The 26442-nt window shown below is 42.4% G+C and overlaps 1 protein-coding gene across 1 annotated transcript; it reads right to left on the minus strand.

The window, feature by feature from the left end:
- Window positions 1-382: 382 nt before the first annotated feature.
- On the minus strand, window positions 383-24476 carry LOC142301678 (cathepsin S-like). The gene is made up of 8 exons (XM_075342695.1): window positions 24437-24476; window positions 24149-24252; window positions 21344-21486; window positions 18708-18887; window positions 18446-18628; window positions 15616-15775; window positions 12891-13005; window positions 383-609 (listed from the first exon to the last, which is right to left on the minus strand). Exons 2-8 carry the CDS (start codon window positions 24249-24251, stop codon window positions 507-509), a joined length of 987 nt encoding a protein of 328 aa, XP_075198810.1. The 5' UTR covers window position 24252; window positions 24437-24476; the 3' UTR covers window positions 383-506.
- Between the last annotated feature and the right edge of the window lie 1966 nt (window positions 24477-26442).

The following is a 26442-nucleotide window of genomic DNA, read 5'->3' on the forward strand; positions in this document are numbered from 1 at the left end:
AGAGCGCATGCGCAGGACCTCAGGCGCCCAGGGGCGGCGTCTTGAGGTTTGAAATTCTGCGTTCTGGGGGGGGCGTAAATCGGTAGGAGGACAGGCACAGACACCAGACAGACCGCCCACATGGAAAAATGAGAAAATTTACATACGAGCAGGTACTACTTTATAAAGTGTTTATTTTGGGCTAAAAGGGGCAAGAAAAACTACAGGAACCTTGCTAGAATGCAGCCCAGGAGCTGCAGAGGGGGAAACTTTTAGGTGGATAGCTAAATTTCTGATGACAGGTTCCCTTTAATCTAGTGTAACTCTGGAATAGGTGCCAAAGTTAGACTACTAAGCATAGTTTAGTAAAGTATAATGTACAAAGTAAGTACCAAAACACAATACAGTAAAACAGACTTGATGCATTAGTTTATTTATACAGATAGGCAGTTTTAATAAGAATGACAGTAACATTGTACTACATTCACATAAACATAAATGTAGAATAGAATATTGACTCTTAATAATTACTCCAGGAAGTCAAAACTAGCTGCATATCTTGAAATGAAGCACTTATCGACATTCCGCTTGACTTTTGCAAATCCCTTTTCTCCCCAGGCCTCACTCCAACTGTGAGAAGTGAAAATACTGATTGTGAGTTGACAGTAAATTATTGGTGAATATAAAGTCATTGAACAGGGGAGTGTAATATAAAACTTATGAAAGCCACAATTATCAAACTAACACAATGACAAAGAAGATGGATATTGCATAAAACTAGTCATGGCCGAAAGTGTTAGTACCATTGAAATTATTCCAGAAAATGAAGTATTAGTAGCAGAAAATTATTGCAATTTCACAAGTTTTGTCATGCGCATGTTTATTTTCTTTGTGTGTATTCGAACAGTGCAAAAAAAGAGAAAAATAAAAAGACTAGTTGGACATCATTTCACACAAAATCCAAAAATGGTCCTTTCAAAATTGTTGGCGTATTTCCAAAATTGTGGGTAAAACAACTTTGCTTCCAGCATATGATGCTAATTGAAACTCATCTGTGGCACGTAACAGGTGTGGGCAATAAATTTAAAGGGTGTAAACACTTTTGGCCATGACTGTATAAACAAATAGGCTCCAAAAAAGTGAAAATCTGGTTGTTTGTATTACACTTCTACTTTTCCTTTGACAATTTTTCAGAACTCTTCCCTTTATAAATAACTAACTATTCATAAAATCAAAGCTGACAATTATCATTAAACGGTCAGGATATGTTTTCAGTTACATTACGTTATTCACATTATGACTGACCATATGTGCCAGCCACATGGTGTCTAATCTTCTCCGTACCGATATACTGTCAGTCAGTACCGAGGAGCAGTTATAGCCGCCATTCACTATGTATTGAGCAGTGACTGAAGCTGCACTGGATCCACCTCAATGACTAAAAGCTCACAGTTGCCAGGAGGAATAAAAGTAATATCCCTGGCAGCGGGGCTCTCAGTGCGGCAGCTACACAGCGTCAGCTTTAAAAATGGTCGTTACAAAATTGCTGGCACCTTTCCAAAATTGTGGGTAAACAACTTTGCTTCAAGCATGTGATGTTTGTTTAAACTCATCTGTGACAAGTAACAGGGGTGGAAAATATGAAAATCACACCTGAAACCAGATAAAAAAGGGAAAAGTTGACTCTTTGCATTGTGTCTCTGTGCGCCACACTAAGCATGGAGAACAGAAAAAAAGAGAAGAGACCTGTCTGAGGATTTGAGAACTAAAATTGTTGAAAAATATCAACAATTTTAAAGTTACAAGTCCATCTCCAGATATCATAATCTTTCTTTTGTCTATAGTGAGCAACATAATCAAGACGTTTACAACCTATGGCACTGTAACTAATCTTCCATGGACGTGGACATCAGAGAATAATTGATGAAAGTTGCAATGCAGGCCCAGGGTTGTCTTGTGTATTCAGTCAACATCAGTGTCAGCGCAATCTGTTATCTGTCGACATTTGAATGAAATGATATGGCAGGAGACCCAGGAGGACTCAACTGCTGACAGAGAAATAAAAAGATTAGACTGCCGATTGTGAAAATGTACGTGAGCAAACCAAATTCCTTCTGGAAGAGCTGTTCAGTAAAGTACATCATTTCACTGTTTTAGGGCTCATGCGCACGTTGCGTAATAGCATGCATTTACGCTGTGTATTGCCCTGCAGCGTACATGCATGCGTCCTTCGTCCCCTGCACAATCTATGTAGATTGTGAATGATACATGCGCACGTTGCTTTTATGAACGCAGCGATTTGAGTGCTAAAATTTTGACCCAAATCCATGCATTCATAAAATGAGCATGTCAATTATTTGTGCGCTTTGGATGCAGCTCCCACTCTGTCTATGGTGGGAGCAGCAGCCATAGCGCATGAAATCGGCTTTTTTATACAAAAAAAACTGCATCCATTGTGCATTGTGTTTCTGCAGTGATTTGAAGCGCACATGTGCTGTCATATCGCTGCAAAATATTCAGCAGTTATGTGCGCATGAGCCCTAAAATGGAATGAGGCCTACAAAAAAAGAGCACAGTACCTACAGTCACATATGGTGGAGGCTCAATGATGCTTTTTTTTTTTTTTTGCTGCCTCTGGCACTAGGTGTGTTGACTGTGTGTAAAGCATCATGGAATCTGAAGATTACTGAAGGATTTTGGATCATAATGTAGTGCCTAGTGTCAGAAAGCTGGGTTTGCATCCGAGGTCACAGGTCTTTCAGCAGGACAATGACCTCAAACATACTTCAAGAACTGCACATGGAAAAAAATGGAAACAAAGAACTGGAGAGTTCTGAAGTGGTAGCAACGAGACCATATCTAATTCACATTTGAACAAATGTGGAGAGATCTTAAATTGCTGTTGGGAGAAGGCACCTTCAAATATGAGAGACCTGGAGCAGTTTACAATAGAAGAATACTCCAAAATTCCAGTTGAGAGGTGTAAGAAGCTTGTTAATGGTTATAGCAAGTGATTAATTGTATTTATTTATTCCAGTGGAGAGCAAACAAAAAAAAAAACCACGGTATCGGCCGCGCTGCTCAGAAGAAGGTAGTGTTAAGATTATTGATGAAGATTTATTAAGGATTAATATGCCACTACGCGTTACGGGGGTACATCCTCCCCCTTTTAAAGGGGGAGGATGTACCCCCGTAACGCGTAGTGGCATATTAATCCTTAAAAAATCTTCATCAATAATCTTAACACTACCTTCTTCTGAGCAGCGTGGCCGATACCGTGTTTTTTTTTTTTTTTTTGTTTGCTCTCCACTAAATTATCTCCCCTTGGGAGCTCAAGGGGCTGCTGCAGCCAGATCAGGATCCTGCGATCCATTTGATGTGTATGCAAGGGGCTGGTGAATCACTGCTACCGGGATCACGGGACCTTCCATCTCGGAGGAAGAGCTGCTGTCAGACGCTGGTCTGGCGGCTTCACACTACACGTGGAAGTTCCGATCGTGTGAGCAGATTCCTGCGGGTCATAGAGGACGGGGTTGCCGCTGATGAGGAGCGGTGAACCAGGATTCCCCCTTCAGCATCATACAGTGTTGTACCTGCTGTACAACACTATCAGGTGAGTGTGTATCTCACACCACTTAAATCTTGTGCTTTTAAGGTTCCACACAGGAGCGCCCTCTCCTTTTTCATTTCATTTATTTATTCCAAATGGTGTGCAACTAAATATTCAGTTGAGGGTACCAACAGTTTTCAGTTTTGTGTGAAATTATGTTCAATTTGTCTTTTTTCACTTTTTTTCTGTTGTTCCAATTCACACAATAATATAAATGTGTATAACAAAACATGTGCAATTGTAATAATTTTCTGGGTAAAATACTTCATTTTCTGGAACAATTTTAAGAGTGCCAACACTTTCACCCATTATTGTATATACAAATCGGCTATAAACAAGTGAGAATCTGCTTGTTTACATGACCCTTCTACTTTTCCGTTGATTACGTTTCAGAACGCTTCCCTTTATACATAACTATTTATTAAACCAAAGCTGACGGATATCATTAAAAGGTCAGGATATTTTCTTAGTTAAATTACGTTATTCACATTATGATTGGTCACTATATGTGCCAACCCCATGATGTTCAATTGGCTCTGTACTGATACACTGTTGAGTTGGCAGTCAGTCAGTGTCGGGGCATGGTTACAGCCGCCGTTCACTATGTACTGAGCAGTGACTGAAGCTGCGCTGGATGCATCTCTATGACTAGAAGCTGCAAGGAGGAATAAAGTTAATTTCTTCCCAGCAGCCGCACAGTGCTAGAAAGCTATTAACCTGCATAATAACACCATTAGAGATGAGCGAGCCTCTAGAGGCTCGAGTTCGGTTTGGTTCGTCGAACGGAGGCCGCGTTCGAGTTCGGTTCTGCGAACCGTTCGACGAACCTCTTGAACCCCATAGAAAACAATGGGAGGCAATCACAAACACATAAACACCTAGAAAACACCTTCAAAGGTGTCCAAAAGGTGACAAACATCGCCCAAGACACCACAAACACATGGGAAAGTGACAAGGACATATACTCATGCGAAAACAAAACAGGTGGACAATGAAATAGAGGAGGAGACACAGATATAGGCATGTCATGTCCTTCTAAAATCATGTAAAACGCAGCAAGGGGACTCCAAGCAGAGTCTCCCTTTTTCCAAAAATTGGGCCCCACAGACACCCCTTCAGAGGCATTACTTGTGCCCCAGTTGCAAACTTGACAGGTAGATTTGCATCAAGCACATTCCAAAATACGCCAGCCTTAACTGTCTCCAGGATGACACCGGGGTAGGTAGCAAAGTCTTTGCTAAACCATGACTTGTTCATCTTGGCTCATTTTTAAAAACACAGCAAGGGGACTCCAAGCAGAGTCTCCCTTTTTTCCAAAAATTGGGCCACACACACACCCACCCCTTCAGTGGCATCACTTGTGCCCCAGTTGAAAACTTGACAGGTACATTTTCATCAAGCACATTCCAAAATACGGCAGCCTTTACTCTCCCCAGGATGACACAGGGGTAGTAAAGTCCTTGCGGATCCATGACTTGTTCATCTTGATGAACGTTAGTCTGTCCACATTGTCCCTGGACAGACGCGTGCTCTTATCTGTCAGCACACACCCAGCAGCACTGAAGACACGTTCAGAGACAACGTTGGCTGCGGGACACGACAAGCTCTCCAAGGCGTAAGTGGCGAGCTCAGGCCATTTTTCAAGATTTGAAGCCCAAAATGAGCAAGGCTCCAGTTGCAAAGTCATGGCATCGATGTTCATTTGGAGATACTCCTGTATCATCCTCTCCAGCCATTGACTATGTGTCAGACTTCTTGTCTCTTGTGGCCTTGCATTGGATGGTCTAAAAAAATTATGAAACGATTCCATAAAATTGCTGTTACCAGCACCAGATACGGTGTTGCTGGTACGGTTTGACTGATAATGACGAGACAGTCCCATGCTTGGCAAGTGACAACTGGGATATTCACTCTGTGCACCACTGGTGTTTGGTGGAAAAGCCGAGCAAAGATTGAGTAACAGCTTCTGCTGATACTCCTGCATATGTGCGTCCCTTTCTATGGCTGGAATTATTTCGCCAAATTTGTACTTGTACCAGGGATCTAATAGTGTGGCAACCCAGTAGTCATCATCACTTGTCATGTAGGTAGTGCAGCAAGAAGGTGCTCAAGTGTCTTGCGCATCCATGCGGACCAAGTCCTTGCTGTGTTTGTGGCTTAGAGGTGATAACCGTGCTTTCTTCCTCTGACCTCTCCCTCCAACCTCGTTCAACCGAAATTTGACCAAGGTCTCCCTCATCTGCTGAGTCTTCCATGTCCATCGAGAGTTCGTCCTCCATTTCTTCATGGTCTCCTGCACCTTCCTCAACATTTTGGCTGCTACCATGCACCCTTGTTAATTCCTCTCCCCCACCGTCCCATGCCTGCCGCCTTGGTGATGATGAACGTCTGGACCTTGTAGATGTTGGTATCCCTTGCGCATATGAATCCTCTTGTACTTCCTCTCCTTCCTCTTGTCCCACCCCCTGACTACGAATAGTATTTAGCGTGTGCTCTGGAATTGTCATGCTGATAATGGCATCATCAGCGCTAAACATATTCGTCACCCTGTCGAAACTGTACAGAAGGGTGCATAAGTCCTTGATGTGAGACCACTCCATCAGCGTGATCTGCCCCACCTCTGCATCTTTGATGGCCCAGGCTATACATCATAACGTATTGCACCAGGGCTCGGCAGTGCTGCCACAGTTGCTGTAACATGTGGAGAGTCGAATTCCAGCGTGTCTCCACATTGCATTTCAGGCGGTGAACCGGCAGGCCGAAATACTTCTGGGGCGATGCAAATCGGTCAGCTGCAGTGGTTGAACGGCGGAAGTGAGCAGAGAGTGACCGTGCCCTGTGCAGAAGCCCATCTAGGCCAGGATAGTGGGTTAAAAATTGCTGGACAACAAGGTTCAACACGTGAGCCATACAAGGCACGTGTGTCACCATGCCCCGGCGAAGGGCCACATCCAGGTTTGCAGCATTGTTGCACATGGCCTTCCATGGCTGCAGGTTGAGTGGAGACAACCATTTACGAAACTCGCTCGCAAGAGCTGACCACAGCTCATCCGCTGTGTGACTTTTATTTCCAAGACATTTCAAGGTAAAGATCGACTGATGCCGTTGAGCTCTGCTGCCAGTACAGTAAGGAGGTGTGCGTAATTCCTTATGCGCAGTTGCAACGCAGGTGGCCTGACCAGGCAGGCTTGGGGCGGAGGTGCAGGACCCAGACAAGGTTGAGGAGGCAGAAGCAGTGGATGAACTTCGACATACACAGGATTGATGCACAAGTCTTGGGGACGGCAAGACTTGTTCAGCAGACCCTTCTCCATCTCTCACCATAGTTACCCAGTGCCCAGTCAGCGACATGTAACGCCCCTGTCCATGCTTACTGGTCCACGTATCGGTGGTGAAATGCACCCGGTCACACACAGAGTTTCTCAAGAAAGCGGTGATGTTGTGTGTGACATGCTGGTGTAGCGCAGGCACACCTTTCTTAGAGAAGTGGTGGTGACTGGGCATCTGGTACTGGGGCACTGCGATGGTCATAAGGTCTCGAAAATCTTCTATGTCCAGCAGGCAGAACGGCAACATTTTGGTAACCAAGAGCTTACAGAGAGATAAAGTCAACCTCTTAGCTTTGTCATGGGTCGCAGGAAATGGCCTTTTATTTGTCCACATCTGAGGGACAGAGATCTGGCTGCTGTGTGGAGATGGTGGTGAGTAGGGTGTCCCTGGAAAACTGCAGGTCTGTGAGGAAAGTGCAAGCAGAGACATGATGTTCCCTTCATCCAAAGTTGGTGCTCTCGATGTCTGAGAGAGCTCTATACCAGCACTTGTTTCCCCTTCCAAACCAACTGATGACCTGCCAAGCAAACTGCCTGTTGCGGTTAAAGTGGTGGAAGGTCTGCATGGAAAAACAGGTGTGACAGCTGTCTCCACAGTCATAGAAGATGAAGAGCGCATGGAGGAAATTGAAGGGGCAGACGGTGTTTGGCCCGCTCCGCTAGGCCGCATTGCAGCACAGTGAGCTTCCCACTTGGACTTATGCTTGTTATTCATGTGACGATTCATGGAAGAAGTTGTCAAACTGGTGAGGTTTTGGCCTTTTACTTATAGATTGCCGACAAATTTTACAGATCACATGATTTGGGAGATCCTTTGCAAGGTCCATAAAGGACCAGGCTAGACAAGGCTTAGAGCCCATGCGACCTGCAGAGTCACCCCAACTTGTGCTCAGAGGCAGAGTTGTAGCTGAGGATGCAGTTGTAGACGTGCTTCCAGTACTCCTACTCTGTCTTGGAAGGCGCAAGGTAACTTCGTCGTCAGTTGCATCCTCCTCCACCGCCTCTGGTGACCTCCTCGAGTGCCTGACTGTGGGTTGACAGTAAGTGGGATCTAGAACTTCATCATTAAGCATTGCACTCCCCTCGCCCTCAGAACTAACCTCTTCCTGCCCTGACTGAATAGTTAAGTTGGCATCCAAATCTGGTATCTGCGTCTCATCGTCATCAGTATGTTCCTTATTGTCTCCACCAACAGGTGTTACAGTTTGTGAATGAGGGTCTACATTATGCTCAGAAACCTGGTCATTAGGGCCTGAATCTGATTCACAAAGGTTCTGGGCATCACTGCAGACCATTTCCTGGTCTGTACTCACTGCAGCTTGGGAGCAGTCCTCTGATTCCCAGGCTATAGTGTGACTGAACAGCTCTGTAGACTCAGCCATCTCTGTTACACCATACTCTGCAGGGCGGCTGGAGACTTGAAAGCTGGGAGAAAGCAAGTGTGATTGGGATGACAACTCAGAGGACTGTTGTTTTTTGGATGTTGAAGTTGAGGTGGAGGAGAGGGCACTTGTTGGAGCACTTGAGATCCATTCAAGCATGTTCTTTTTTTGTGCATCATCTACCTTTGTTACAGTTGTTCGGTTCCATAAAAAAGGGAGTATATTGGATTATCCACGGAAAGTAGTAGACATCTTACTTTTGCTGGAAGATGGCCTATCTTCAGCAGATGTTAATGTAGCTTTCCCACCTTCCCCACAGACACAAACTTTTTTTCCTTTTCCAACACGCCTGTTCCCCTTTCCAGCAGCATCTGTCCTTTTGCCACTCATTTTGTTAGCGACAAGATTGGCCATTTAAAATGTGGATGCAAAAATTGAGAGGTGGTGTAGATTGCAGAGGTGGTTTAGCTTTATTGATAGCTAAAGATACACTGACTATCCCAGACAATTTTAGTATGGCCCTAACAGTGGCAGCACAGTTTGCAATTAGAATTGTGTACCAAAAATGGACAGGTGTGTACAATGCAGAGATGGTCTAGCTTTATTGACAGCTGAAGAACCAACACTAACTATCCCAGACAATTTTTGTATGCCCCTAACAGTGGCAGCACAGTTTGCAAATAAAATAGAGTGGGAAAACTGGACAGGTGGGTAGAGTGCCCGGGTTCTGTGGGTCAGTGGACAGGAAAGGAACGCTAACTTAGTATTCCAGACACTTTTAGGATGGCACAAAAAGTGTCAGCTCTTTGGGCAAATAAAGAAGCGTGGCAAAACTGAGCAGGTGGGTAGTGTGCCCGGGTTCTGTGGTCAGTGGACAGGAAAGGAACACTAACTTAGTATTCCAGACACTTTTATGATGGCACAAAAAGTGTCAGCTCTTTGGGCAAATAAAAAAGCGTGGCAAAACTGGGCAGGTGGGTAGAGTGCCCGGGTTCTGTGGGTCAGTGGACAGGAAAGGAACACTAACTTAGTATTCCAGACACTTTTAGTATGGCACAAAAAGTGTCAGCTCTTTGGGCAAATAAAAAAGCGTGGCAAAACTGGGCAGGTGGGTAGAGTGCCCGGGTTCTGTGGGTCAGTGGACAGGAAAGGAACACTAACTTTTAGGATGACACAAAAAGTGTCAGCTCTTTGGGCAAATAAAAAACGTGGCAAAACTGGGTAAGTGGCTAGAGTTCCCGGGTTCTGTGGGTACCAGGACAGGAAAGGAACACTAAGTTAGTATTCCAGACACTTTTAGGATGGCACAAATAGTGTCAGCTCTTTGGACAAATAAAAATGTGTGGCAAAACTGGACAGGTAGGTGAGTAGTGTGCCCGGGTTCTGTGGGTCAGTGGACAGGAAAGGAACACTTAGTATTCCAGACACTTTTAGGATGGCACAAAAAGTGTCAGCTCTTTGGGCAAATAAAAAAGCATGGCAAAACTGGGCAGGTGGCTAGAGTGCCCGGGTTCTGTGGGTACCAGGACAGGAAAGGAAGCCTCACTTTTTATCCCTGCTAATGAAAAAAAGCAGCAAGGAATATCCTGAGCTGAGGTAGGCAGACGCTGTTATCTAAAGCTGTACACAACGTTTGCACGGACCTGCCTAGCAGCTATGGCTATGAGCGCCTTGAAATCAGCCCTGAAAAGAGCTCAAATAACCATCAGTCCCTAATCCCTACAGCGCGGTGTAGATTGCACTATGTCTATAGCGCACACAGCAGGAGCTGTGACATGCACAGCTTTTGACACATGCCCTTGCTTGTCTGGCAAAAATCCACTTAGCTGTGTATGTGTCTGTGATTGGCTCACATCCTGGCACGCCCCACTTCACACGCGGTTAAGAAAAAAATAAATCTGCATTATATCAGCATTCAGCAGCAGCACAGATCTAAACTGCGTCCCCCCCACACACTATACGCTGAAAATTGATAATAGCGTGAATCACAGTGACTCACACTATTACAGTGAAAAGCCAGCTAGTAACTAGCTAGGCTTTTTGGTGATCGAACCGTTCTTGAACGTAACTCGAACTGTCGAGCTTTTAGCAAAAAGCTTGAGTTCGAGTTCGATCTCGAGTACCCCCCAAAATCACTCGAACATGAAATTGGCGAACCTCGAACCTTGCTCAACTCTAAACACCATATCTGCAGGTTAATAGCATATTTTTAGATGACAGGATCCTTTTAACTTTGGACAATTTTACTACATGAGCCCAATTAATTATCTTACATTTATCCTTGGCTGCTCCAAAAACATGAACATTCCATTTTTTTAATACATATGTTTATGTACGGTACACCTGTCTGCTACATTTGTCTTTTATTGTACATTGCTGGAAATGTTTAAATGGCATAAATGACAAATGAACTGATGTGATATCTTGTTGAAATTACTATTTTATGTGTAAATACATATTTAAATCCTATCTCCCACAGCTAATTAAACAGGAAAGTATATTTTGCAGTACCATGAAAAAAGACTGTGTGACTCTGCCACATTGCAAATCAAAAATTAAAATATTTGACATGGACAGGATGAGGTAAAGTTGAAGGAAGTGGCTCTGTAGGTTGAGTTGTTGTAGTGGTTCTTTTACCAAAGCTCATAACCAAATAAACCTTACCACATAATTTCCCTTAATTGATGGGAGGGATGTATGGGAATGGTATCCAATTTTCTAGGCGTAAAGTCTAATATTTGCTTATTTTTTTTTATCTAGTAAATTGAGAGTATGTTCAAGATACATATGTTCAAGATGGGCAAATTTAGTAGCACATAGTATTCTGATTTTTTAATACTGGGTTCTGTGTAAATTATATACTGCAACAAAGAGAACATTCAATTCTAGTTTATTATCCTTTGCTTAAGGCCTAAGCCACACGGCGAGAAAATCGGTGCAAGTGGAGTGAGATAAAATATCGCATTCCATTCGGACCAATTCTAGCCTGTGTGTCAGCGCACATGAGCGATAATTTTCTCAGCCCTAATCGGACCGAGAAAACAATCACAGCAAGCTGCGATTGTAAAGCGAGACTCTTTTCTATCGCACCCATTCAAGTGAATGGGGCGAGAGAAAAATCGCACTGCACTCGCGGTACACCGGTGTACTGTGTGTGCAGAGCGAGAATTGCAATAACTGGCTACTGAGCAGAGAGGGAGATAAATCCCTCCCACCCCTCCTCAGCGCCGGCCCAGCCCTGCTGCGAGCCGGCCTGCCCCCCGCAGCTGAGGTCCGCTCACATGGTCGGACCGCAGTCGCAGCGAAACTAGCATGACACTCGGCTCCTGCTGTGCTGCCAGCGTGAGCCGAGTGTCATGTGAGCATCGCAGTAATCCCCGTGTGGCCCTGGCCTTACTATCACAATCATATTCCACAGCGCTTTACAGACATTGTGAGCCACAATGGGTACAGAGATTATAATCTAAATTCCTTATTATTATCATTATTAACCCCTTCACGATCTAGGTCATAACGTTATGTCCTAAATCATGATGGATTGATCACCGCTGACTGCTGCTGCGGTAAGCTAGTGACAATCCCTGCACATGTCTGCTGATTTGAACAGCAGACATCTGTGGCTATCAGGTGCAAATGAATCTGCGCCTGTTAATCCCTTAAGTCGGGCTGTCAAAATGTGACATTGGGATTTAAATCGCCGCAACGGGGAACACTTTCTCGCCACTATTGGAGCCCTCGTGACGCGATCACGGGGAGCCTATGGTTGCCATGGTAGTGACAGGTCATGTGACCTGTTGCAGCTGCTGCTCTGCCAGGTGTAACAAGAAGCATTTCTACTGATCAGAGCTGTGCAGCTCTGATCAGCAGAAATGAATCAGCGATCAGATTTCTGAGCCTTATAGTCCCCTAGGGGGACTAGTAAAATAAAAAAAAGTAAAAAAAAAAGTTTTAAAAGATTAAAAAAAAACTCAAAGTTCAAATCAACCCCCATTTCCCCCATTGAAAATTAAAAGGTTAAAAAAATAAAAAATAAACACACATTTGGTATCACAACATTCAGAAATGCCCGATCTATCAAAATATAAAATCAAGTAATCTGTTCAGTAAGCGACGAAGCAGCAATAAAATTCCAAATGCCAAAATTACGTTTTTCAGTCGTTGCAAATTTTGTGCAAATTGCGATAACAGACGATCAAAACATAGCACTCGTACCAACCTGAGGCATCACACTGACACATCAGCTTTACCATATAGTTAACCCATGGAATAAGTACCCCAAAACAATCTTGCAATCGCACTTTTTTTTTGCAATTTTTCCGCACTTGGAATTTTTTTGCCATTTTCCAGTACACTATATGGTAAAACCTATGGTTTCACTGAAAAGTATAACACAGCGTCCCACAAAAAACATGCCCTCATGACAAGATTAAGAGAAAAATAAAAAAGTTACGGCTCTCAGAAGAAGGGGAGCAAAAAAGAAAAACAAAAAATCGAAGTGAAGGAATTAATATTATTTTTCCTAATTAATATTCACTAAAAATGTATTTAGCCATTGCAGTTAATGCTCTTAAAGGGGTATTCGTAACTCACCTATTCTTTATTATCCAGTATGGCTGTTCCTCGCCGTCTTCATCTGTTTCAGTTCCATACCCCATAGCAATAATGGCGTGATTGGCAGATTGTGCACATTCCCCATCAAATATTCCTTGTATTAAAAAAAACACAATCTAAGTTTTCCATTGAGTTTAGGAAAACTATAGTAAAAAGACAAAAGGATGCTAACCCTTTTCTGAACGGTAACATAATGCTAAGATTTGTTCCTATTCTACTTGGACTCGGCTCACTGGCATTTTTCTGCATGCTCTTTTACTCCTTAAATCTTTTTCAGTAAAGGATTCTCACTCATTTCTGTGGGATTGTAATGTTATCAGATTAGTTTTCTGTTGTTATCAATGGCACAATAGAGTAGTGGACTCGCAGAAAACCGGGATTGGGTGATCACGGTGATGCACATTTTTAAAATCCAGTTCCAGGCCGGATTCTGGTCCCCATATAAGTCTATGGGGACCAGAATCCAGCGATTAAAAATATTGGTAGATGGGATAGGGGAATAGGAGTGTGTGCGCTTAGCTTACCGAGGCTCTGTCATGGCTGTACACTCATCCCGCGACCATGCATTCACTTCCAGGGCCAATAATTAACCCTCATTGCACATGCACTGCTTTCTCCACCCACTGGTGTCTGTGATGGGTTGCAGTCAGACATGCTCCCACACTGAGTGTCAGCTGACTGCTTCCAATCACAGATGTTATGTCTTTTCTATATTGTGCAGTAAAAATAAATAAAAAATTTGACATAGGGTTTGCCAATATTATGATAGCCAGCACAGATAAAGCTTATGGTTAAAGGCTTCAGCCCCCAGTGTGCACTTATCTTGGTTGTATATCAAAATAAGAGGAACCGCAGATGGTGTTGGTTTTTTTTTTTAATTATGTAAATTATGCAAATAAATAATTTTGAAAAAACAGCATGCAGTCCCCCCAATTTTGATACCCAGACAAGATAAAGCCCGACAGCTGGGGGCTGGTATTCTCAGACTGGGAGGCATATGGGTATTAGGCCTCCCCCAACTTAAAAATAGCAGCCTGCAGCCACCCAGAATTGTCACATCCATTAGATGCCACAAACCTGGCGCTATACTCAGCTCTTCCCGCGCGCCCTGGTGTGGAGGCAGTCACCGTAATGTGGGGTCAATAACAGCCCACAGCTGCCACTAAGCCCTATACTAGTAATTGGAGGTGTCTCTGAGACCCCCCATCACTAATCTGTAAGTGAAAGTAATAAACACAAACATTGAAAAAATCCTTTATTTGGAATAAAATACAAAAAAACACTTTCTTTCACCACTTTATTAACTCCCAAAACATGCCTGTAGGTCCGACATAATCCACACGAGGCCCCACAATGATTCAGCTCAGCTACATATCTGAAGTCACAGTGTGTGATCATGGAACATGTCTGTACACTGTAACTGCAGTCAAAGACTGAGGAATGATCAGCGGTAACGTCACTCAGGTAAGTTACAGTCCCAGCATAAAGGTTCCCATAGTCCTCCTTCTGCTGTGACCGCAATGGATTATGTCAGACCTGCAGGGGTGTTTTGGGGGTTAATAAAGTGGTGAAAGAGGGTGTTTTTTGCATTTTATTTCAAATAAAGGCTTTTTCTTGGTGTTTGTGTTTATTTCTTTTAAATTATAGGATTAGTGATGGGGGTCTCATAAACTTTTACCCATCACTAATTTTGGGCTTGATGACAGTTGTATGCTGTTATTAACCCCTCACTACCTCAATTGCCACCGCACCAGGGCAATCGGGAAGAGCCAGGTAAAGCGCCTGGCTTGTCACATCTAATGGATGCAATACATTCCGGGCGGCTGCAAGTTGCTATTTTTAGGCTGGGAGTGACCTAATAACCATAGGCCTCCCCAGTATGAGAATATTAGCCCCGGCTGTTAAGTTTTATCATGGCTGGGTATCAAAATTGGGGGGGAATGCACGGCAGGTTTTTTTTTAAACGATTTATTTAAATAATGAAAAAAAGTTTAAAAGCCACATGCGGTTCCTCTTATTTTGATACAGAGACAAGATAAGTGTACGGCTAGGGGCTGCAGCCTATAGCCATGGGCTTTATCGCTAATGGGTATCATAATATGGGGGGACTGTACATCAATTGTTTTATTTATTTTTATACCACAATACTTACCTGCAGACAGCACCTGTGATTGGTTGCAGTCAGACACTCTCACACAGGCTGGGGGCTCATCTGACTGCAACCAATCACAGACGTCAGGACAGCCAGTGGGCAGGGAAATCAGTGCACATGGATGAGTCTAATGAGTGGCCCAGGAAGTGAAGGAGAGGTCACGGGAGCAGTGTACAGCTGCAATGGAGCCTCGGTAAGTATGAAACGCTCACTTCATTCTTATTTTCTTTATATTTCCTTTATGTTTTTTTAATTTCTCGAGTGCCGGATCAGGATGCACATCCAGAATCCCGGGCCTGTCACCCGGGTATCTTTGAAATCGCGCGGATCCAGACTTTTACAGTCCAGGTCCGCCCATCACTATGTAGGATGCAATGTGGTTAACCCACTTAAAGCAGCAACCTAACCAGTAGCTCTTTTCACTTTTTCCTTGATTTTGATAGGTCTTCCCTTTTTAAAGCTATTGCAAACAGATGTTCAAATTATGGTGACAGATGAACTTTAGAAAGAAAAACATCCATTCACTATACAAACAATACATTGCCGTATTACCATGGGTATAAGTCATGAAATCATGAGTGACTCCAAACCCAACAACCACGGGGCCTTCTAGTGCCACTGCAGTCACCATGCTATCTTCATCAGGAAGGTTGTAGTATTTGGTTACATTCAGACTTATTGCTTTATCTTCATCAAATTTACAGGCTTGTTGCTATTTAAAGAAATAAAACAAATGAATTGACAATCATTTTTAAACACATCATTATAGCAATATTTGTCCCACTAGGGTCTGTGCACATATATCATATCCACTATGGAATTCCGCAGTGTTAAAAGGTTTTCTAAATTTCTTTACATAATTGCTTCAAATACATATGCTATGGATTATAAATAAGCAGTGGTGTTCAATTTATGCTTCAGATTTTCCCTGAAGTAACTGGAGATTTCATCTGCAATACTTTTACTGCATGCAACAGATGTCTCTGGATGCAGTGCACATACTCCATGCACATGTAAGAAGATGGACATGCTGCAGCATTCCCCCTTGAAGACACCAGTATTGTTGTAACGTAAACTGTGACATACATTAATAATGATAGTGGGTAGTGCTTGACCGTAGGGAGAGTTAAGGCCGCTTTACACGCTGTGATATCGTTACCGATATCGCTAGCATGCGTACCCACCCTCATCGGTTGTGCGAAACGGGAAAATCGCTGCCCGTGGCGCACAACATTGCTCAGACCCGTCACACTACTTACCTGAGTAGCGACGTCGCTGTGACCGGCAAACCGCCTCCTTTCTAAGGGGGCGGTTCGTTCGGCGTCACAACGACGTCACTAAGCGGGCGCCCAATAGAAGCGGAGGGGCGGAGATGAGCGGGACGTAACATCTCGCCCACCTCCTTCATTCTGCATTGCGGGCGGCCGCAGGTAAGGTGAGGTTCCTCGTTCCTGCGGTGTCACAAATAGCGATGCGTGCTGCCGCAGGAACGACGAACTACATCGTACGCACAGCAGCAACGATAATTGAGAATAGGGGGGCATGTCACCGATTAGCGATTTTGAACGTTTTTGCGACGATTCAAAATCGCTCATAGGTGTCACACGCAACGACATCGCTAAAGCGGCCGGATGTGCGTCACAAATTCCGTGGCCCCAACGAGATCGCTTGAGCGATGTCGTAGCGTGTAAAGCGGGTTTTAGGCCGGGGCCACACGGGGCGCTACTGTGATCCTCGCATAACACTCTGCTCACGCTGGCAGCACAGCAGGAGCCGAGTGCCATGCAAGTGTCACTGCGACTGAGGTCCAAGCGTGCGATGTGACCACAGCTGTGGGGGGCGGGCCGCCTTTGAGGAGGGGGGCCAGTGCTGAGGAGGGGAAGGCCAGTGCTGAGGAGAGGTGGGCCACCGCTGCGGAGGAGAGGGAGGGATTTATCTCCCTCTCTCCTCTGTTGCCAGCTATTGCCATTCTCGCCCTGCCCTCGCGGTACACCGGTGTACTGCAAGTGCAGTGCGATTTTTTTTCTCTCACCCCATAGCCAGGAATGGGCGCGAGAGAATCTAGGATAGCATTACAGTCGCAGCATGCTGCGATTGTTTTCTCGGTCCGATTAGGGCTGAGAAAATAATTGCTCATGGGTGCTGGCACATAGGCTAATATTGGTCCGAGTGGAATGCGATGTGGGAAAGGCTAGAGTGAGGAAACAATCATAGTTTCCTGATAGATAAGGCCAAGCTTGCTGCAGTTTCAGACCTAAAGTCTGACTAGTGAGCAGAGCCACATGATGACGGTGTCCCCGGACTACCGAGAGAAAGAATATTGAAAGAAATACAGAGTGAGCAACTGGAGACAGGTCCTTGAACAGGCCACTTAGCGGTACAGCCCCAAATTTACAACTCCGTAAAGGGACTGTTCCAGGATGGAACAGAGAGCATGAGAGAAAGTGAATGCACCAGGCGGAAGTTCTCCAAGCATCAGCAAGCTAGATACTATGTTTGGCTATATTGGAAAATTAGTTCCTTGTGAGGAAGATAGGATGCGGAACCATGGATTGAAGATATGACTTTCACTAACTGGACTGTTGTGCTAAGCTGGGTTGTGGTGAAGGGAGCAAGACTGTTGGAAGAAATACTAAAGGGGGCTTTCCACAGAGCGACAGCGCTAGCGATATCGCTAGCGATGGCACCCACCCTCGTCGTTTGTGCGTCATGTGCAAATCGCTGCCCATGGCGCACACTCTTGCTTGTCCGAGTCACACGTACAGCCCTCCCTAACGATGTCGCTGTGGACGGTGAACAATCTCCCCTGAAAGGGGGAGGTTCGTTCGGCGTCACAGCGACATCACACAGCGGGCCGCCAATAGAAGCGGAGGGGTGGAGAGCAGCCGCATCGGTGCTCGTTGAGGACACAGGTACGCTGTAGTTCGTCGTTTCCGAGGTGTCACACATAGCAATGTGTGCTGCCATGGGAATGACGAACAACCTGCGTCCTCAATAACCAACGATTTTTTTGGAAAATGAATGACGTGTCAACGATGGACGATTTGGTGAGTATTTTCCATCGTTAACGGCCACTCGATGGTGTCACACGCAATGACGTCGCTAACGATGCCGGATGTGCGTCATGGAATCCGTGACCTCGGCGATATAAATCGTTAGATACGTTGTTGCGTGTAACGGGGCCTTTAGTGAAGTTGGGGCAGCAAAGAGGCTGTGTTTAGACACAGTATGGTGCCATAGCATTCTATATTGCATCCATACTACTTATGTCCCCCTAAATATAGGTTTAGGTAGTTAATTAATTTTCTTGACAATTTTTTATTCGTAGGTTACGCTATACTCATTCTAGCTGTTTTCAGAATGAAAAAATTATCAGATGTACCCTTTCTTCATATTCATAATCTTGAGATTTCATGACTCCATTCTTTGTTACATATGATAATGCTGGAATTGGGAGCCCTCCACAACATGCACCATCACCACTATCACAGTCCACCAGCTGTTGCTCACTTAGGGTCATCAGGTTATGGTTCTTTATGCATAATCGAGATTCAACCACACCCACCTAAAATGAGAGACATTCTTGTAATTCAAAATATTCAAGGTAAATGACGAAAATAAATAAAAATTTAAAGAGCACCCACTGTTGCAAATGCCCAACAGGATCCACACATCCCTTGATCCTTTGCATCTGTTACACATTTGGACTCTCTCCAGTCAACATGATCAGGTAGACCTTCTCTTAGTCCATAGGACATAGTGGGAGCCTGGGTGTCATGCCTATTTGACATTAGGCAGCTCCTCCTCTTCACTTCTTCAGGTGACTAATGTACAAACAAAAACCTGTTAGAGACATACCTAGTTTCCACTTTAATATCAGTTAAAAGAAATCATCGTCTTCACATCTGGAAACTTAAAACCTATGAACCATAGACATTGTTCCAGAGATTGTTGCTCGTTTTATGGTTTTTTTTTTATAGATAATAATAATAATAATTAATATTAAGGACCTCCAATTATAAATGTAGTATAGTTCTTCAGATTCACTATGTCGCTTACCTAATGTGCAGGGCATTGCAGGACCTTCGATATCCATGGCTTTAGTCACAGTTAGTTAGTTGCTAGTGGTCATAAGCATGGATACCTAAGATCCTGCAATGCCTTGAAAATGAGGTAAATGACATAGTGAATCAGAAGAACTATACTATATTTCTAATTGGAGGTATTTGCTAATATTATTATTGTTACACCTACTACATATTGGGATAGGATCTTGGAGATGGGAATAACCCTTTAAGGACCAACAGTGCATGTTTTCAGGATTTCCTTAGTATTGCACCGGTGATGATTTTCATACATGTGCATTGCGAAGGATGAAATAGATGACCTAGGTCATTTTCAAACTTTGTAACTATGTAACTAAGTAAATCATGAAAACATGTATTGTTGGTGGGCCTTGAAGACTGGAATGGGGAAATACTGCTGTAAAACATACACTTTGCCTGTTTTATCACAGGAGCAAGCGTTTCTGCATCTCCAGCAATCTGAGCTCATTATCAATCAAGCTTGTGAAGGCTCAGCAGCTGCCCGAGCTCCTACTTCACTAACTATGATGATTATAATGAGCTGAGGGGACTGGAGATGCAGCAGAAACACTTGCTCCTGTGATAAAACAGGCAGGGTAATGTTTTATCCCATAGATATCATCAGCTGCAAGCCAGTGTGATGTTGTATGTATAATCACTTCTTCTTCCTCCCTTGATCAGGAATTGTATATGCCAGCCATGTCCCTGCATGTTCAAACACAGCCAGTACACTGTACAGGGCAGGGACGAAAGATTATTTCAGCACAGGAACATTGTTTTAACACATCCAATTGTGGAACTTATTGATCTATTGATTAAAATGTAGTTTGTTATTGTGGCAACCACTTTAAGGATAAAGCCAAAATATAATATATTCTTTGAGCATCATTTATGTCAAGGGACCAGAACACACTGCAAAACAATTAATCATAGACCGCAGGCAGGGATAAATTATAATGAGGGCAATCTGGGCTAGTATGTGGGGCCTGAGGCAGCGAGGGAGGAGTGGGGGGGTATAGTGAAACTATCCTTTTTATAGTCTTTTTTGTCACCATTGGCAGCATTCATCATTGAGCAGCAATCATTCCTGCAATTTTGCTGCTGACAAATGCAGATCAGAGTTGCCATAAATTTGGGATGGGGATGACATGGAATTGCAATGAATTTGGGGAAAAGAGGACATGGAATTTCATTGAATTGGTCACTGGGTAGAACATGGAATTGAAATAAATTGGGCAGGTGGCTGGTGAGGGAATATGTAACTGAAATGAATTGTGGGCGGTGGGAGGTGATAAAATTACATTGAATTGGGGAAGGAGACTTCTAACTGTTGTGAATTGAGGATGTGGGTGGAAGAGAGGACATGGAACTGCAATAAATTGACGGGGACAGGACACATTTTCTTAGGCTCAGATCACACTTGTATCGGATTTTCTTTCATATGGTCAGTAATTGTTACTGGAACAAAAGGTGCAAAGTGCTGCACTATTTTTTTCGTTAAAGAGGCGACCACCAAAAGAGAAACCAACCAGAACTTTGTATGGTCAGGTGACTTGTTTTTCTCCTAAGATGGATCAGTTCCAGGCAGATGTTCCATTTTTCTGTTCTTACAGTTGAGTAGCAAATAAAATTTTGAAACACCAGTGTGACCCTACCCTGATCCTGCACAACTGTTTATTATAGAATATCAACTCAGAAAGATGCATATACATTTTCTTAAAGCGCCACTCCAACATTTTGTTTATTTCACTGATTGAGTTTTATCATTAATCCATGCTTCCTGCCCCTAGTAGTATAAGTACCCGCTATTCTCTTCTGCTCTTTCCTACACTATTTGGGTCTCCCTCTGACATCTTGTGACTGCAACTCCTGAATGAAGGGAAGTCAGACCTAACAGTCACAAGCTTTTTATGGAAGTCTATGAGAGCCTTGTTCTGGCCCAGCAAACATAAGAGTGATCCGGAAGGCCACAAACAGCAGAAGATGACTGGAGCGGTATGAAGAACAGAAGAAGATGGTGGGACAGAAGTATATTACCAGGGGCATGGAACTTACATTAGTGATACAAGTCCAGCAGTGAAATAAAATTTAAAAAACGCCAAAGTGATGCTTTTTATATAAATAAACAAAAAGATGTATTTTCCACCAACAACAGATAATTGGATGCATATGTATAGATATATACATGAACTTACTATATCTGCGAAATGATTCATTCCTTTCCAGTATGTGGAGCGGCCTTCGTCAGCGAGCTTATTATGTTCCTGTACCTTATGCCACGTGTCCTCCCAAATTTTTCTCCGATATAACTCTTCTCTGGTCGATGAATATTTTTTATCTGGTATAAAATATTTGTAAATGACTGTTACTGCTATTATTAAATGAGTGCTTGTGACTATAATACTACCATCACTTGTCTGATAAATATCCTTACATTTCTAGTTTATATTGGTGTAATATGGCAGGATGGTGTGACCTCAGTACCTGGCCCATCCTGTCCAACTGAACCCAGCTTAGATCACCATAGGATCCTATAAAGCTCAGTTTTATCAGACACGCAAAGTATTACGGTAACTATTAGTTAAAGCTAATGACCTACTGTTTAAATTATATTTGTAAGTCAAATGTATTTTTTAAAATAAATTTGGCAATGTTTTCGTTCATTATTTTTTCTTATTTTAATTTTGAAAATAGTGAGAAATATTGCAATTTTCATACTTGCTACAAGGCTATTTCAGACTATTATAACCCCTTAGTCACACAGACAATTTTGATTTTAAAGAGGTATTCCTATCTCGAAGAGGATATCCCAATATGTAGTAGACTATATTATTATAAATAATAATAAATAAATAATAATAATAATAGCAAATACCTCCAATTAGAAATGTAATACCGTTCTCCTGATAAGCTGTGCCACATACCTCATGTGCAGGGCATTGCAGCTTATTTATCCAAAGCTGCGACCACAAGCAAATAACTGTCACTATGGTTATATGAAATCATGGATACCTAAGCTGCAATGCAATGAGGTAAGAAACATGGCTATATCAGGAGAACTTTATGACATTTCTAATTGGAGGTATATGCTATTATTATTATTATTATTTCACATACCCTTTAATGACCAAGCCAAATTTTGAAAATCTGACCTAAAATCACTTTATGTGGTAGTAACTTTGTAATAAATGCTTCAATGAATCCAAGTGATTCTGAGATTGTTTTTTGTGACTCATTGTACTTTATGATAGTGGTAAATTTAGGTCAACATATTTTTTGTTTATTTGTTAAATTATAGAAATTTTCGCAACATTTTGAACTCTTTAAACTTTCAATTTTTATATCCTTAAACCAGTTAGTCATGCTGTATAAAATAATCAATCAATAACATTTTCCAAATGTCTACTTTGCAAGTTACACAAGTGGTAATAGGAGAAAATTGACTTTCTGCCATGAACAGTGACCAAATCTTACTTTGATTGTAAGAGCTAAAGGTGTTGAGCAGAGCAGCCAGTATCATGACTACTTATTGTATTTTGAAGGATTGTGAACTGTATTATACCTGCCATTGCTTCGCTGAAACTCTGGTGCCTTGATCACTTTGTGTAACTATATGTATTAGTTCAGAAAATATTGTGCTGTAAAAACACATATAAAATGCATAAAAACAAAAAAATAATAAAAATATGATAAATAAACAGAAAAAGTAATCTAAATTGTAACTCAGCCTATCAGTAAGTATTATTATTATTAATTGAATTGACATTTTCATTTTCACATACATTTTTTTTAAATCACCCATTTTTGCTTCTTTTTGGTATTTATTGGGTGCAATTTTGGTCTCAAAACTGCATGAATTTCCTTCCCCAGCAAAGTCTATGATATTTCATTTTTGGTGTTCGCACATTGCAGTGTTTTTTTTTGCTGCGTCATTGTGGTGACCACAAAGATGCAGCATGTCAATTTTTTTGCATTTTTCACTGCGTTTTTCACCCATGCAGCAAATAAAAGTAGCAAAATGCATCAAAAAACGCACAAAAACGCATACTTTTTTATGCGTTTTTCTTCTGGATGCGTTGTTTTGCATTTTTTTGGTGCCAAAAACGCTGCATCTTTGTGGTCAGAAGAAGACGCAGCGTGCGGACATAGTCTTATGCTTTTTTTGTTCCTGGCCTTGCATTGTTAAAGTTGTTGGAATATCCTGCTTCATTATAATAGAATCCATAATGCAGTATCCTTGCAGTGAAAAAGCCAGGAAGACTTCCCAGCTTCTCATCACCAAATAGCAGTGTGGTGTAGGTTGAATGGAGCGGCAATCAATCACCTGCCCTGCTACTCAGTTGGGGCTTCTACTTACCATGATTGTGCAGTCCCTCCCAGTGGGGGAACGCTCAACGATCAGTCATTTACGAACTATCATATCCCACCAAGGACACCATCTGCAAGGAGTTTGTATGTTCTCCCTGTGTTTGTGTGGGTTTCCTCCGAATTCTCCGGTTTCCTCCCACACTCCAAAGGCATATTGATAGGGGCTTTAGATTGTGAGCCCCAATTGGAACAGTGTTACTGTTGTATGTAAAGCACTGAGGAATTAATAGCGCTAAATAAGGTAATAAATAATATTATTGTTATCGTTTCAATAAATATTACTTATGCAAAAACTCCTTAAGGAAGACCTTTTGCCAGTTTGAACATGATAAACTGACCAGATGATAGACTATTGTCTATACCAATATAATGATTGATGGGAATATGTGGTCAGGCCTGCAGTAATCAGTCATGTATTACCTATCCTCTTAATACATAGTAATTTAAAAAAAAAAAAACAAAGGACGTATAATTTGGTAATTAAGGTTCTTGGGGAAATGGTTTTCTGGTTGAAGAATTATGAGAATGTACAGTACATAGAGTATGTTCTTGCCTTGTATAATAAATATTCTCAACGTACTGTAACAAAGATACTGCTCACATGTTCACATAATTTGTTTCATATTCCTTACTGTATTTTGTCTTCCATGTGCTCCATTCTTGATCGAAGAAGGATGAAGCCCAAGTACAGAAGAAGAAAGTGGCGAAAATACACAGACTTCTATTCAAATGCATTCTGTAAAATAGGTTTATAAACCATTAATGCATGTAATAGAGCTAATACAATCTCATACTAAGAAACGTAAGGAAGACCTTAAATACATCATGTACAGCTTTACTCTATCTGGTAAAGAAACTATTGAGAAAAAAGTCTTATTAGTAAGATTCAATTGTATTCAGCCACACTGTATTTCACTAACCTGAAATCTGTGCTTTGGCGTATGAGTGTAATACCCCGGTCACACAAATCAGTATATATACATATCTATACATGTGTTTTACATGTAATTTAACATTATCAGCTTTACTCAACTGACTTTCAAAACCACTATGACCTAGCCGCAATCTGATTACTGAAGACAGTTAATTGTGATAAGATTATCAAACTGGACTTCAATGGTTATTTTGCTGTACTTTTGTACTTTATTATAAGAATTCACTCTCTGTTGTAACATAATGTGTCTCAATTCCTCACTTCTTTGAGTAGAATATTTTTTTACAGCTAGTAGAGATCTTGAAATGGGGAGGAATGGCAACACAGTTTATTATTAGGCTCTAAACCTTTTCTTTTACAATTATTACATATATTGAGATATAACTTGAAAACTAATTTGAGATTCCACTTAGGCAATCATTTTGTTATAGCATTTAAATCAATTTCTACAACTAAATCATTGACCCTAGAAGTTTCACAGGATTCTAGGTTCTAGGTGTTCTAGATGATGGCTCAGTTACAAATGAACAGATCTTTCTAAAATTCGAATTAGCCAACTTCAATTAATTTTTCATCAAAAATTTAATTTGCAGTGAAACAAGATTGCACAAATCTCAATACTGGAAAGCACGTAATTGCTTGAAAAATACACATTGGGGAGAGGAGAGAAAGAGAAATAGGACCGGACTGACCTTAAAAAAAAATGACGCTGTATCCAACTCTTCCAGCTGCCTGAAGCCGGGTGGCTCGCTGGGTAATAATGAGTTAATACTAGCTTTGTTTTACTAGCTAGTATTAAGCCAGAGATTCTTAATGTCAGGCAAGTTTGACCTGGCCATTAAGAATCTCCAATAAAGGGTTAAAAAAAAGACACCACACAGAGAATAAAAACTTTAATAGAAATAAATACACAGACACACTTAGAGACTCCATGTTTATTACTCCCTGTCAGCCCTCCATGATCCATGGTTTTCTGTCTTCTTTCTCCTTCAACCCATGCAGCTTTGCTACATCAGACAGTGCTGCATGGGAGGAAGGACGCTGCTGCTCCCCATGCAGTCTATATCACTCAGTCAGTGAGCAGAGGCTGCAGGCTGTAAGCGGTAACGTCGTCGCTGACAGGTGTGGTGACGTCGTCGCTGACAGGCGTGTTGCTATAGCAACGGTGATCTCCGTTATTGACCGGCTGTGGCAGCCGGTGAATAACGGAATGGGGAAGCAGAATGGGGAAGCCGACCATGTGCCAGAGCATTTCGCCAGTATACGGAGATGCTGGAACGATCACCGCGTACCGGAGAGATGCAATGACAGGACCTAGCATGACGTCATAGCCATGTGACCAGTCTGTAGCCAATGAGATAATAGACACGTGACTGGTCACATGCTTTTTTTGACATCACGGAAGGTCCTATCATCAGTGCTGGTTACCGGGAGGACGCAGCGATTATCGGAAGGAAAAGCAGCGGGAGACAGAGTGCAGAACACGTCGTGGGGACCTGTAAGTGTAATGGCAATGTTTATTAACTGTATGTGTACATTTATAATGTGTTTTTATGTGTTTGTGTTTGCCTGCCATTGGTTTCAATGGGGCTCGAGAGGTTCGTCGAACCGAACTCGAAAGGACCCTCCGTTCGACGAACCGAACCGAACTCGAGCCTTAAGAGGCTCACTCATCTCTATTCCCGAGTAGAGATGAGCAAATCTCTAAAGGCTCGAGTTTGGTTCGTCGAACGGAGGCCGCGTTCGAGTTCGGTTCGACGAACCTCTCGAACCCCATTGAAAACAATGGCAGGCAATCACAATCACATAAAAACACATAGAAAACACCTTCAAAGGTGTCCAAAAGGTGAAAAACAACTCACAAAACATCACAAACACATGGGAAAGTGACAAGGACATATACTCATGCGAAAAAACAAAACAGCTGGATGAGGAAAAAGAGGAGGAGACACAGATATATGAGTATATGCAAGTTAAAATCGATGCCATTAC

Source organism: Anomaloglossus baeobatrachus, chromosome 4 (genome assembly GCF_048569485.1).
Source record: "Anomaloglossus baeobatrachus isolate aAnoBae1 chromosome 4, aAnoBae1.hap1, whole genome shotgun sequence".
Taxonomy (NCBI): Eukaryota; Metazoa; Chordata; class Amphibia; order Anura; family Aromobatidae; genus Anomaloglossus; species Anomaloglossus baeobatrachus.

Bases quoted from the DNA above. Each gene is read 5' to 3' on its own strand.
- LOC142301678 (XM_075342695.1), bottom strand. From the start codon at position 24,251: ATGCATTTGAATAGAAGTCTGTGTATTTTCGCCACTTTCTTCTTCTGT. The intron at 18,629-18,707 runs GTGGGTGCTCTT...CTCTCATTTTAG, and splicing joins CCTGTTGGGCATTTGCAACA to GTGGGTGTGGTTGAATCTCG. The intron at 610-12,890 runs GTGAGTTACGAA...CACTTCTCACAG, and splicing joins TACTGGATAATAAAGAATAG to TTGGAGTGAGGCCTGGGGAG.